The sequence below is a fragment of the Lathyrus oleraceus genome, chromosome 4 (genome assembly GCF_024323335.1).
Source record: "Lathyrus oleraceus cultivar Zhongwan6 chromosome 4, CAAS_Psat_ZW6_1.0, whole genome shotgun sequence".
Lineage (NCBI taxonomy): Eukaryota > Viridiplantae > Streptophyta > Magnoliopsida > Fabales > Fabaceae > Lathyrus > Lathyrus oleraceus.
Window position 1 is genome coordinate 11,866,957 of NC_066582.1, and position 12,054 is coordinate 11,879,010.

The following is a 12,054-nucleotide window of genomic DNA, read 5'->3' on the forward strand; positions in this document are numbered from 1 at the left end:
TTTTTTCAAAGTGTAAATCTGCATCATTTCCACTATACTATAGTTCACTTCTTCCATTAGAGTAGTAAGTTAATAAATATTTTAAATATGTCATTTCATTTGATTATTGCAATTAGGAATCACAAAAAAAAAAATTGTACATTTCTAAAATCTATCATGGTCATGAATTTTATGGTTTGATGATTATTCATGAATAAAATTAACCATTATTATTATTTTTTTTTTAGTTTATGAATACGGATATAAATTTAATGTTAATTTAACGATTATTTGATGTCATCAAAATAATTTAAAATATTATTTTATTGAATCTAAAATTAAAAATTTTATTATTAATTTTGTTGAATATGAAGGTGATTTTTTATAAGGTGGGGGTTTAATTACAAATTAAATTTATTTATCTATTTGCTACGATATATTTTAAACTTATAGCTTATATAGAGGATGTGCAACGTCAGGCTATTATTGATCCAATTGAGGTGCTGAGACAAATGCGGCCCTATTGCTGATGAGGTGGTCGAGATAGATGCGACCCTTATTGCTACTAAGGCGAGACATGTGTCGTCAAGGCTATTGTTACTGGTGATAGATATGTTATAGCTCCTACTTCGACCGAGCCATTTGTATGCACTGATGGAGAGTTCCTTGGAGGGTCTAGTGATCGATCAATGCTTACCGATTATGCCGATCATGTGGCATACCGATTATGATAGAGAAAGGTATATATTTTTTGTTTAACTTTAATTTAATTATTATTCAGTCATGATGTGTCGAAACTAATTGATAATTCTTTTTAACTTTATTTATTACAGGATCGTCCTACGCGAAATGTGACATTCCATAGGTCAAATATGAATAACTTATGTAAGGTTCTGATGCCTGAGCAGGTCAGTCGAATTGTTGCTAACTTCGATCTTCTATCATTTATCGACTGCTCACTCACCATGTTTGATGCTTCACTCTGGACTGCCTTTACTGAGCGATTGCACAAGGAGACATCTTCCTTTCATCTTCTGTTTGGGGAGATGAGTATCACTTTGGATGATGTATCCTTCCTATTCCATCTCTCAATTATCGATAGATTCTCCACCGCTCTTGTTATTAACCAGAAGCTTGCATGTATCACGGTTGTACAGGATTTGGGAGTTACTGAGAAGGTCATGCTAGAGGAGTTTGATTTTAATAAGGGAGCTCACTTTTGGATGTCTTGACTTCTGGATAAGTATATGGAGCTTGTTGAGGGACATATGTAGGTGGTCGTCACAAGGGTATACATGCTACATTTAGTAACATGTACTCTCTTTGCGGATAAGTCTCGTGTTTATATTGATGCTCAATACTCGTGGTTGTTCAGTAGGCTTAAGCATATCAGCTGGACTTGGGGGTGCGGTGCATTGATTATCATATATGCAGCATTTGGAGTTGTGACTGCCTTTGAGACTAAGCAGCTTGCTGGATATTTGAGTGCATTCTAGGTATATTAAAAATTATTACTTATTATTTAGTTCTTATTTAATTGTTATGTATGACATTTCTTGATTTGTCTATGTTTTTTTATCAATGTTGAATATACGCGTATTTCCCCACCATTTGTGACGGGAAAGTGCAACATACCTCTGCGGACTCCCCATGGGCAAAGAGATGGAAGGCCAGACAAGCACATCCAGATGGTGTTGCGGAGTACAGGAGAAGGTTTGATGCGCTGACAATATATGATGTCATTTGGACACCATACACAAGTCAACGAGTCTATTGTGAGTTTGACGAGTCTTCTCTATTTTCAGGTTATATACGGTGGGAGACCTTAGTGGCTAGACATTTACCTGAGAGATGTATGTGTCAGCATGTGTATGTCCAAGACATACCACGTACAGTTCCTATTGTTCCAGCTTCGGGAATTAACAGGTGGTTTCAAAGTAACATCATCAACTATGTCCGTGTCACTATAGATAGTGCATTGAGGGTTCAACATGATGTACAATTTGAGGATGGTTACCTGGAGCGGTACCTTACTTTATCGCACCGTCACATCATCTCACCTGTTGAGCATGTGAATGTTGATGTTGTTCCTTCCGTTGTTGGAGGACCTTCCGATGACGTGCCCCCACCTCCACTCGGTGTTAATGACCATCAACACCTGCAGATGATCGTTGCTATTATGGATAACCTCATGGGTTTGATAAACCCAAATGGTGAGGTTTTTACCTGATTATCGCAGGCAGTACACATAGCTCGTGCGAGACCTATTTAGATATTTGATTTTACATTTGTATTATTTTTATATTTTGTAACTCAAAATATTCAGCACTGTACTTTTTTATTACATTATATTTTATCAATTACATGTTTGGAAGATGAACATAACTTATCACATTACAACTAACATAGATTATCAATAAGGAACATGAAAACCTAGACACTATCAGATGATTCAAGACGTTTCAACATCTTGATTATGTCGTCGACAAATCTTGAAATTGTCACATCAAACTTGATCAGTCCCTTAGTCAGCCTACGGTGAAATGTTCTACACATAACCTTTAAATCTTCATCGATTTTCAACTCAATAAGATTGCATTTCACCTTTTCATGAGTATCAATCTAGTTTGCACGAAACTCGATCTTACCCATCTTTCTGTTCTCGGTGTCGGACAATAAATCATTTAACTTAGATCTCAAGACTATGAGACATGTGGTGCCCTCCGAAAGTCAAAAGTCAACGTAAGGTTTCATCCCATTGAGGTACACTTCTGCCTTAATCTAAAACAGAGAAAAATGTATTGTAAGATGTTTTTCTTAACAACACATGACCCATATTTATACAATTTTGTATTCACTATGGACCACGTAAAACGGTCGGTTTAATCACAGCCATACAAAACTGTTTGCAAAATCCTAACTGTTGGAGATTTGCACTACCAGAAATTTAGTATGGTCAAAATTTCTGATATAACATGATATTTCTTTAAAATACTGATAATGTTTCAAAGATATCAGAAATTTAAAAAAAAACTAAAAATGTCTCAAATATCGCCACTAAACATTGACTGGTATGTCGCAAATGTCTCCTTCTCTAACGGAGCTCCCAGACGCACCTTCAAGCTCAACGACTTCACCTCCCTCGATGATATCAAAGACGAAATCCATTATCTCCTACCTTACGGAGATAATTGAAAGATTAAAAAACTCGAGTACCGTTCACCTTCGATTGACAATGGAGGGAAGATTGAGTTTAACAAATTTGAGCTCAACACACAAGCGGATGTAAGAACTATGTGGAATACGTTTTTCCGTTTCGAAACAAAAGTTTTGCTTGAGTTGGAAGTGACGATTTCAAGATTCGTCGAAGATATTCTGAAGATATTGAAACGTACACCTGGATATTGAAGTGTAATGTTGCATTTTATGTTGAACTCATCTATGTAATCCTAATTTTATTTTATGAATCTTAATTTCAATTTGAAAAAATTCTTTATTTTTTAATCTATATTAGTTTGTCTCGATACTTCCGAGATACATCTTTAAAAATAAATGATATTTTTGGAAATTCGTGTAGTACGAATTAATTTATTATTTCTTCGTATATCTTACTAGATCCTATATTTTGTCATTATAACAAATATTTTATTGCATTTTTTTAACACTATTAAATTCTTTCTTTCAATTTCTTTGATTTTTAACAAAATACTATCCTTTTTTAACGTGCTTCAATTTTATTTTCATTTTATTTTTTAATAAATCTATTTTGTAATCAAATGCGCGAACATATCCTACTAGTTATAGTAACGAAAGAAATTGATAGATGAAATGGAGATGATACAGACTAGTAAGAACAAGATGTCAGAAGAACTGAAGTACCTACAAAAATTTCACATGAAAAGGATGCCTCACTACAAGCTTGTACCTCGAACTATATAACATTCAGCCTATATAAAATTTGTATTTTCCATGATAATATCAACCCCACTCCCATGAAGCAAGGGTTAATGGAGAAATGACTAGAGAAAGTCACCAGCTCTGGTGACTTGTCATGGGATGTATATCCTACAAAACTGGAACTCAAATTATCCTTTCCCCGACAGGAGTTGCTGAGTGCCACCCGTAAAAGACCGGCTGCCATGAGACTATATCGGAGATCTTTTTTCTTTATATGTTTCTCGAATTGAAATTAGATATATATAATCAAGAACCAATAAAACCATAACCAATTAGCAGATTAACACTGGATTGCAGCTAGTGAATAGGGTGATATTGTGCTGATATTCTCCTCGGGGGCAATTTGCGTAAGATGTAGAGGACTAAAGCTGAAGGCAGGATCTCAACCAGCTGTATTTGGAAAAGTTAAAAGTCGAATTCAGATTCCAAGAAACTGAGAAATCAAAAGTCTAGTAGACATTAACAAGAAGGAATGCTTGAGCAATATACCATGTAGTAGACCAAGTCCAAAATAGGATGATCCAAAACATCTAGAGATGCATCTGAATCAAATGCAGACAAAATGCCCTGCATGTTAATCAAAAGTATGATTAAGAAATTATTCTGTTTGAATAATAATACCATACAAACTGTTATTCAGCATTTGATGACTCTTAGAATGCTGACCATCTAAGTTTCTATTGTGCCCTTCTGATTCCCTGTATTTTCCTCTAACCTCTTGTCGAACCGATTGTTTACAACCACGTTTAACAGTGCTACATTTCAAACCCGTATTATATGATTCTCACATCTAAATTGATTTGAGTCGTCTTAAGATTCTTGGAAACAAATTTTTTGATGCATTTCAATTCTTGTATAATGACTTAGTTTTGATTGGTTTCTAACTCATCAAAGCTTATCAATTAAAATAAGTTATGGTATTTTAGTCCTAGCGACAAATTCCTTATAGGCTTACAAGTAATTATGGAAAAGTTAAACTAGAGGATTTCTTAAAATAATTGGGATTAAGAACTTCTATCAGAAACTAATTTCAAATGTGTATTATTGATGCAACTAGATGGGAGAAGACGACCGCCGTATTAATGGCATAAAGAATAGCATAAGATGATATGTCTATGACAACAGGCAAGAATTATAACTATACTCAATGACATACTTACACATACAAGCTTAAAAAATATGTTTAATGAAACACTAAAAAGATAGCTATCATAACAAAGGCAAAGAAATTACCATAACACATCGTAGTAGAAAGCAGGTGAAACAGATGGCTGTAACAGATCCGACCTGTAATGCACATCCCGATGTGTTACGTAAATACAAGTAATATTGAGATGACAATGCATTTTGTTACATGTTTGTAAGAGTACAGAAGATGAAAAAGCAAAAACCGGTTGTAGACCCGAACTACAATGTTTAATATATATTGAGATCACAAATGCATGACTCATTCCTTCCCATCATATGCTTGAAGATTCAGTAGTGAGTCATATTTTGAATTTCACAGACGAAAAACTAGACATGAGATAAAGAAACGGGTAACAGAGGTAAAAGAGTTCACATGGTTTATCCTATAAGTACAACAATGGACAAAGGCAAGAGAGAAACACGTCATGGGATTGGAGAATTTAGATAATGGTCTTCTCGTTCACAGCCACAACAGACAGTTAAGTAGCTATCTTTCATTTTGAATTAACTGGAAGTGATGTTGGACTTGCTACAAATGCAAGAAACTAAGCCCTTTTTCTATTTTAAGAGTAACGAATAATCCATAAAAACACTCTGCTATGCCATTTGCCAAAACATCTGTGTCTTGTGTGTTTTTGGAAGATCCATTTAGTTAAAAAAGAAAGAAAGACAGATACACAAAAAGAGGGCAATCATTTTCTATTGAAATACCCACAAATATGGCAAAGTACGGAAAAGTGCTTAAGTATCACGGGGAGCCTGAATTTAATAAGAAAGAAACCTATTTACAGAAGGAGGGGGTAATAGTGACTCAAATGAGCTTTTCAGTATCGTGGCGGAATTTGATTTGTACAGTGGCATAATATCAAATAGACACACTGAGAAGGAAGAGCTCATACCTCATGAAGTTTCTTTCTTCTCCCTTTAGATTCAATTGGGAAATGCCTCAGCATGCAAAATAATCTAGAAACATTTAATGCGTACAATGCAGAAATAAGAAAGACTGTCCAGGTTAACCATCAATCACCAGAAAGTAAATGAAACAAAGGCTGCTGAGATATTTCATAGACAAGATGCAGAAGATTCACCTTCCTCCATATAGCAAGAAGCCTAGTGCAGCTACAAATGACACACCTGAACAAGAAAAATAAAATTTCATATAAATTTTTTTTTGCATGTGGCAAAGCTCACTCTTAAACTCTCAAATGTATGTAACTAAAACTATCTTTGATTATAAATCTAACCTGCAACAAAAGTCTTTCCAAAGAACTCCACAACGCTGTTGTCATCTATCCAGAGGTATATCCAAATAAAAATCTAAATCCAAAGCCACACTTTAGTAATATGATCACTGATGTTAACTATCATACATAGCATGTGTTCCTTTTTGCATTGAAACAATGAGAGATCTATGACTAGCTTGATATGCATGTGGAAGGAATTAGATATAAGTAAATTGTCATTATAATGTAAAAGTACAAATGAATTGCCTGCATTTAAAACTAATAATTTTCAAATCAAATTGTGATTGAACACATTCAGTATATAACCGAAACTAAGAGTCTCTGTCCGTGGAATAGAAAAAAAAGAGAGTCCAGTAAAAAACAATCCAATGCTTCAAGTTCAATGTTAGAAGAGAGATTTCGGGATGTACAGTGATGGTGGAAGTGCAACCATATTGCAATTAGAGAGATGCCATTGGACATTTGTATGGTGTATTGGCATGTAAACTAAGAATTACAACATGCAAAAATAGTGCAGACAAGCTTATGTTTATATAATTGGAGTTAGAAAGAAAATGAAATAGATACCTGGATAATATACAAGGCAGCATTTATTGAAATATAAATCATCTTGAGCTTATCAGTTGGTAAACTCCTTGCCTGTTCAGTCATTTGGATAAAATTAAATAATTTCCAAATAAAAGAAGTCAAAAGAATGAAAGCAAAAAAAACAAGAACAAAACATCACCAATTAAGTTCCTAAACTATCATCCTCTTTTCCTTATTGTTCGGGTCAACCTCAAGCCTGCGTCGCTGCGGCTACAAGGTATTGTCCGCTTTGGGTGATTTTTGGGTCAAACTCAAGCCCACGCCATTGTGGCTACGACATATTGGTCGCTTTGGGTGCCAGAACCCTCAAGGCTTTGTCCTTTAGAATGGATAACAGTTAAAACATAATTTCCAACTGAAAAAGAGAACTTGAGACTTGCCTGATGATAAATTTCAGCCCAAAAAAGGACTAAAAGAGTATATGTTGAGAAAAACAAAAGTCCTGGCAGATCTAATAGCACCAAAATGAAAACCTAATTCAACAAGCAAAGACTCAGTATAAACAAGTGTCACCATCATAGTCAAATATCAACTGTGTACGCAAAATTCAAAATTAATCAACCTTAGGATGCAAAAGAAAAACTAGCTTGTGCAATCCAAAAACCAGAGCACGCACTGCAATTTTAAAATACCAAAAAATAAAAAAAAATAAAAAAATCGGAATGCCAAATTAAGAAAATATATATAAATATAACAGTAACATAACATTAGATTGAAAAATGAAAAGCGGAGTTGAAAATGAAAACATTACTACCTCCATTGACAATGAAATTCATGAGATGAAAAATCTTCTGCGTAGTCCAACCATACTCAGGAACTCGTAGCTCAATTCTTACCAATTGAAACTGCGTCATGAAGAATTAACAACATTAGAAATTGAAGAATGAAAATGAAAATGAAAGTATAGTAGAGTATAGTTACGAGAGCGACGAAGGAGACGAGAGCATAAGCTGCAGAGAGGAAGTAGAGAATAGAGTTCTGCCAGATAGTGGAGTTGTTGATTTTGTCCCACCACCATAGATTTGGGATGAAAAGTGCAATTTCCATGGTCAATTGCAAGTTTCTCAATCTCATTGTGCAGTGCACTATGAGAGAGATTTTAGAGAGAGAATATTTAAACGAGAGAGAGAGAGAGAGAGAGGTTTGTGTGGCGGTTACAGTCTACCTACCAGACAGTCTCCAGCTTTTGCCCGCGCTCTCTTTCTCAACTAATCTTCTCCTACTTTGAATCATGAAATCAAACTCACCTCACTCCATTTTACCAATTCTTTCTATTTTTGTTTTTTTTTAAATTTATTTATTCTCCCTCACTCATCACCTATTTATTGCAAATATTCTTACATCTACATAGAGAAAAATAATTGTGCTGATCTTTTTTCTTTCTAATTTAGGCCTCACAACTACATCTTTTACTTATTATGACTTCATCTCATTATTCACTGAAAGAATTTTATAAAGAATAGACTTTGTATTTTCTTTAAGTTTACCAATTTTTAAATGGGGTTTGGTCTAGTTCCACTTTTTAGATGATTTTTTCTTTTATAATATATTATTCTTATTTTAAAAAAATCTTGAAATCAGTGTTATGACACACATATCAATAAAATGATAAAGAGAAAATATTAATTTTGTTAAATTATTTTTATTAGATATTGATGTATTATCATAAATATAAATAAATAAATACAAACATATAATACTCTTCTCTTTTCTTTTCATTTTCCTTCTGCAACGATTTTTGGGTTTCGTTGTTTGAATAGTTGATGCAACCATACGATTTCTATATTTTGGTAGGTTTTATTAACACTTCAATATTATGCCATACCATGAATGAAGAAAAGGGAAAAATCGTAACATTATTGTTGTGGTCCCTTTCAGGTTAGTTGAAGTTGGGGTCCCTGTTAGTGGTTCTTCACACTACATTTAAGGTTGGCACACTTGTTTACTCACTTTGTTAATTTTGTGTTGAATATTAGTTTAGGATTTTCATAATACTTTGTGTATTTATACCGTATTTTATTCAAAGAGTAAAAATTTGATCCTAATCCTATTTAAAAAGTAAACCTTTAATCCTAATTGAAATTTGCATGTAACATATCATTTAAGGTGGTGTTCTATACCAATGGTTGTTTTGTAAAAGACCATAACTTAAGATACGAAGGTGGAGAAATTTATACCTAGTGGTCAAGATCCATATTATTGATTTTATTTTGAAGCTTATGACTTAGTCAAAAGGGTTGACCCTGAGTTTGATGTTTGGGATGTTAAAATGTGGTGGAAGCATGATGGTGGTTCTTTGGAAGAAGATTTAAAACCATTTAGGAATGAAGAAAATGCTACTGAGTTAGTTGTATTTGCATTTTGAAATAATTGTAAAGTTGAAATTTATATTGAGCCAAAGCCATATACAGGACATGCTACATTAATGAAAAATATTAGAAAGAAAATGAAGGGAAAGATGGGTGATGAAGATGTTGATAATTCTAGTGACTCAAGTAGTGAATATGTTCAGGACATATAATTTGATGATAATGAGGAGGAAAAGATGAATGGTTTTGATGATGATGTGGATGAAGTGCATTCTAGACCTATACATGTTGTTATTGATTGCTAACACTGAAATCTATAGCATTTTCTGACTCGATACACATGAATTTTTATCCATTTTTACATCCATTTTATGTTTGTATGTAGTGTTATATTGGTGTTTTGATTGTGTTACAAAGATTTTCCATTTAGAGTTTGCATGAGATAAAATGAAGCAAAATTAACCCAAAAATGAAAAAAAGATAGCACATAAGCATGAAGCATTTCAAGAGGTGGCGTTTTCAGCTTGTGGCGTTCGCCACATGGGCATGACGCTCGTCATTGCCCTCTCACTTGTCATGTCACCCATATTTAACTCATGGCGAATGCCATGGACTTCATGCCCAGATTTTTAGCAGCTGCATAACTGAGTTTCTCCCACTCACCCACCTTTTCCTCAACTGATTTCTATACGAATTCTTCATCACTTCAGCATTTATAAGACTATATATAGGTTTAGTTTTTAGGTTTTTGATATCCAAGTTTCATAGTGTTAAGTAGGCAGAAAAATTCAGTTTGTAAAGTGCTTAATTGTTCATTTCGGACAATTAGTACGCCATAGTTTTTAGAGTTTTGAGTTTGTATTTGGATCAATTACTATTTAAACATTTTCGTTAATTCAATTCCAGCTGATTTTTATTCAAGTTTTTCCGCTTTAATTTTCCGCACTGCATTTAAACTTCTTGCACTTATTTACTTCAGGTTTTAATATTGTTTTTTCTGTTTTTAGTTTTTTAATCCTTTTCAATTGTTACTGTTTTTGTCTCTAAATTTCACTTGTCATCATCATTTGTTAGTATGACATATATATATATATATATATATATATATATATATATATATATATATATATATATATATATATATATATTAATTTGTAGTACCATCTTGAATAAACATCAATTTATCATATCCATGTCTATTTTTCATGCATAATAATAATAAATATGAGTTTTGTTTTAATTATGTCCAGTTAAAATTCCTAGAGTTCGGATGTGAGGACCGTCGTTTCGACGGGACTCAGTAAATCAAATTGGCGTATAATTTCAATATTATTTTATTTTTTCGGTTTTGATTTTTAGTTTGAAAATAAAAAAGTTTTGCGCGAAACCAAAAACACTAAGGTACTAGTCAACAGCGCGATAGTGTGTGACCAGTAACCAGTAGTTGTAAATCCTGCTTTCCCCTGCTGAGTTTATCCTTGATAAGTTCATCCTAACCGGTGACGAATATTCTCTCTTTGGTATTCTATCCAGTAGACTTTAGATATAATTCCTTTTTTCTCCCCGACAGTCTATCCTTGATATGTTCATCCTAATCGATGACAGATATTCTTTCTTTGAGTCTATCCTTGATATGTTCATTTTAACTAGTGACGAATATTCTCTCTTTGGTATTCTGCCTAGTAACATGTAGTTGTAAATACTATTTGATTATTTTCCTCAGCAGGTTATTCTTACCCAATAACCGGTAACAAATACACCTCATTTTTCCTCAGTGAGTCATCCTTGATATGTTTACCCTAACCGGTAATAGATAATATATTTCTGGTACTCCTATGTTGAAGATCATTCTTCCCCAGTTTAGTTTGATTCAGGTATTTCAGCTTTGTTCTAATTTACCTGTTTCCCCTACAGATTTCCCTTATTCCCAACCGAGTCCTTCCATTGATTTATTTTCATGGAAATTCCCCTCGTGTTTCCAGCAGTTTTTAAGTCGTAGCCTGGCCTACGCACAACTTTTATTCCCTAGAGTCTCTGTCTCCCTAGTGAGTTTTCCTTATGGAATGCGTTATGTTTCTGTGGACTTTCAATCCCTCCAGATTCTTTTCCTTTATGGCAATATTTTCCCCACAAAGATTATTTTTAACATTCATATCATATGCATAATGAGGTCTCTTAGGGACCAAAATTTGTTTCTATATGTTGTTATTTAAGTCCATTATACTGAGTTGATACTAAGATTTTAACCTTCATATCCTCAGTTAGAATGTCCTTAAATAGGGGCAGCTGTAAGACCCCAATTTTGACCCTAAGATCCCTCATGTTATCTCATCATTTGCATTAGCTTTGGGATCACACCTTGGCATCCTCCTTACCCATCATTCATTGGGTTTGCATTGGGAGGGGTCACCAAGCACATTTGATTGTATCATACCTTGTTTTTTCATTATTTACTAACCAGAAAACCAAATATATGTCTATCTATAACTTTGTTTCTTTTGTAGGTAGTGTATATGCTTACCAATGCCTCATCAAGCTCACATCTAGGGTTTAAGACCCTCAATACAAGGAGACTAATCAAGAGATGGTTCAAAATTATTCTAGATATCATATATGGGTCCCCCTGATCTTCACATATCATTTTAATCAAGAATTCATCAAGAGTTTGAAGCTTGTTTGCCTTGGAAGCCCTAATTCATTTGGGTATCTTGTGTGACTTCCTCAGCAAGTTTCTTCATCATTTGATCAAATATTTCAAGGGATACTTCATATTACATAATTTTACACAT

General features: G+C 33.7%; 1 protein-coding gene across 2 annotated transcripts; it reads right to left on the reverse strand.

The window, feature by feature from the left end:
- Positions 1-3,777: 3,777 nt before the first annotated feature.
- Positions 3,778-8,418, reverse strand: LOC127138375 (tobamovirus multiplication protein 1). 2 transcript variants are annotated; one of them, XM_051064812.1, is made up of 11 exons: positions 8,126-8,418; positions 7,711-7,801; positions 7,519-7,571; positions 7,337-7,429; positions 6,936-7,007; positions 6,369-6,441; positions 6,213-6,258; positions 6,024-6,087; positions 5,170-5,223; positions 4,426-4,503; positions 3,778-4,326 (listed from the first exon to the last, which is right to left on the reverse strand). In XM_051064812.1, the coding sequence occupies exons 2-11, from the start codon at positions 7,730-7,732 to the stop codon at positions 4,234-4,236; spliced, it is 648 nt and encodes a 215-aa protein (XP_050920769.1). In that variant the 5' UTR covers positions 7,733-7,801; positions 8,126-8,418; the 3' UTR covers positions 3,778-4,233. The 2 variants fall into 2 exon arrangements, with proteins under 2 accessions (XP_050920769.1, XP_050920768.1); XM_051064811.1 differs by having other exon boundaries at positions 7,878-8,417.
- Positions 8,419-12,054: the final 3,636 nt, after the last annotated feature.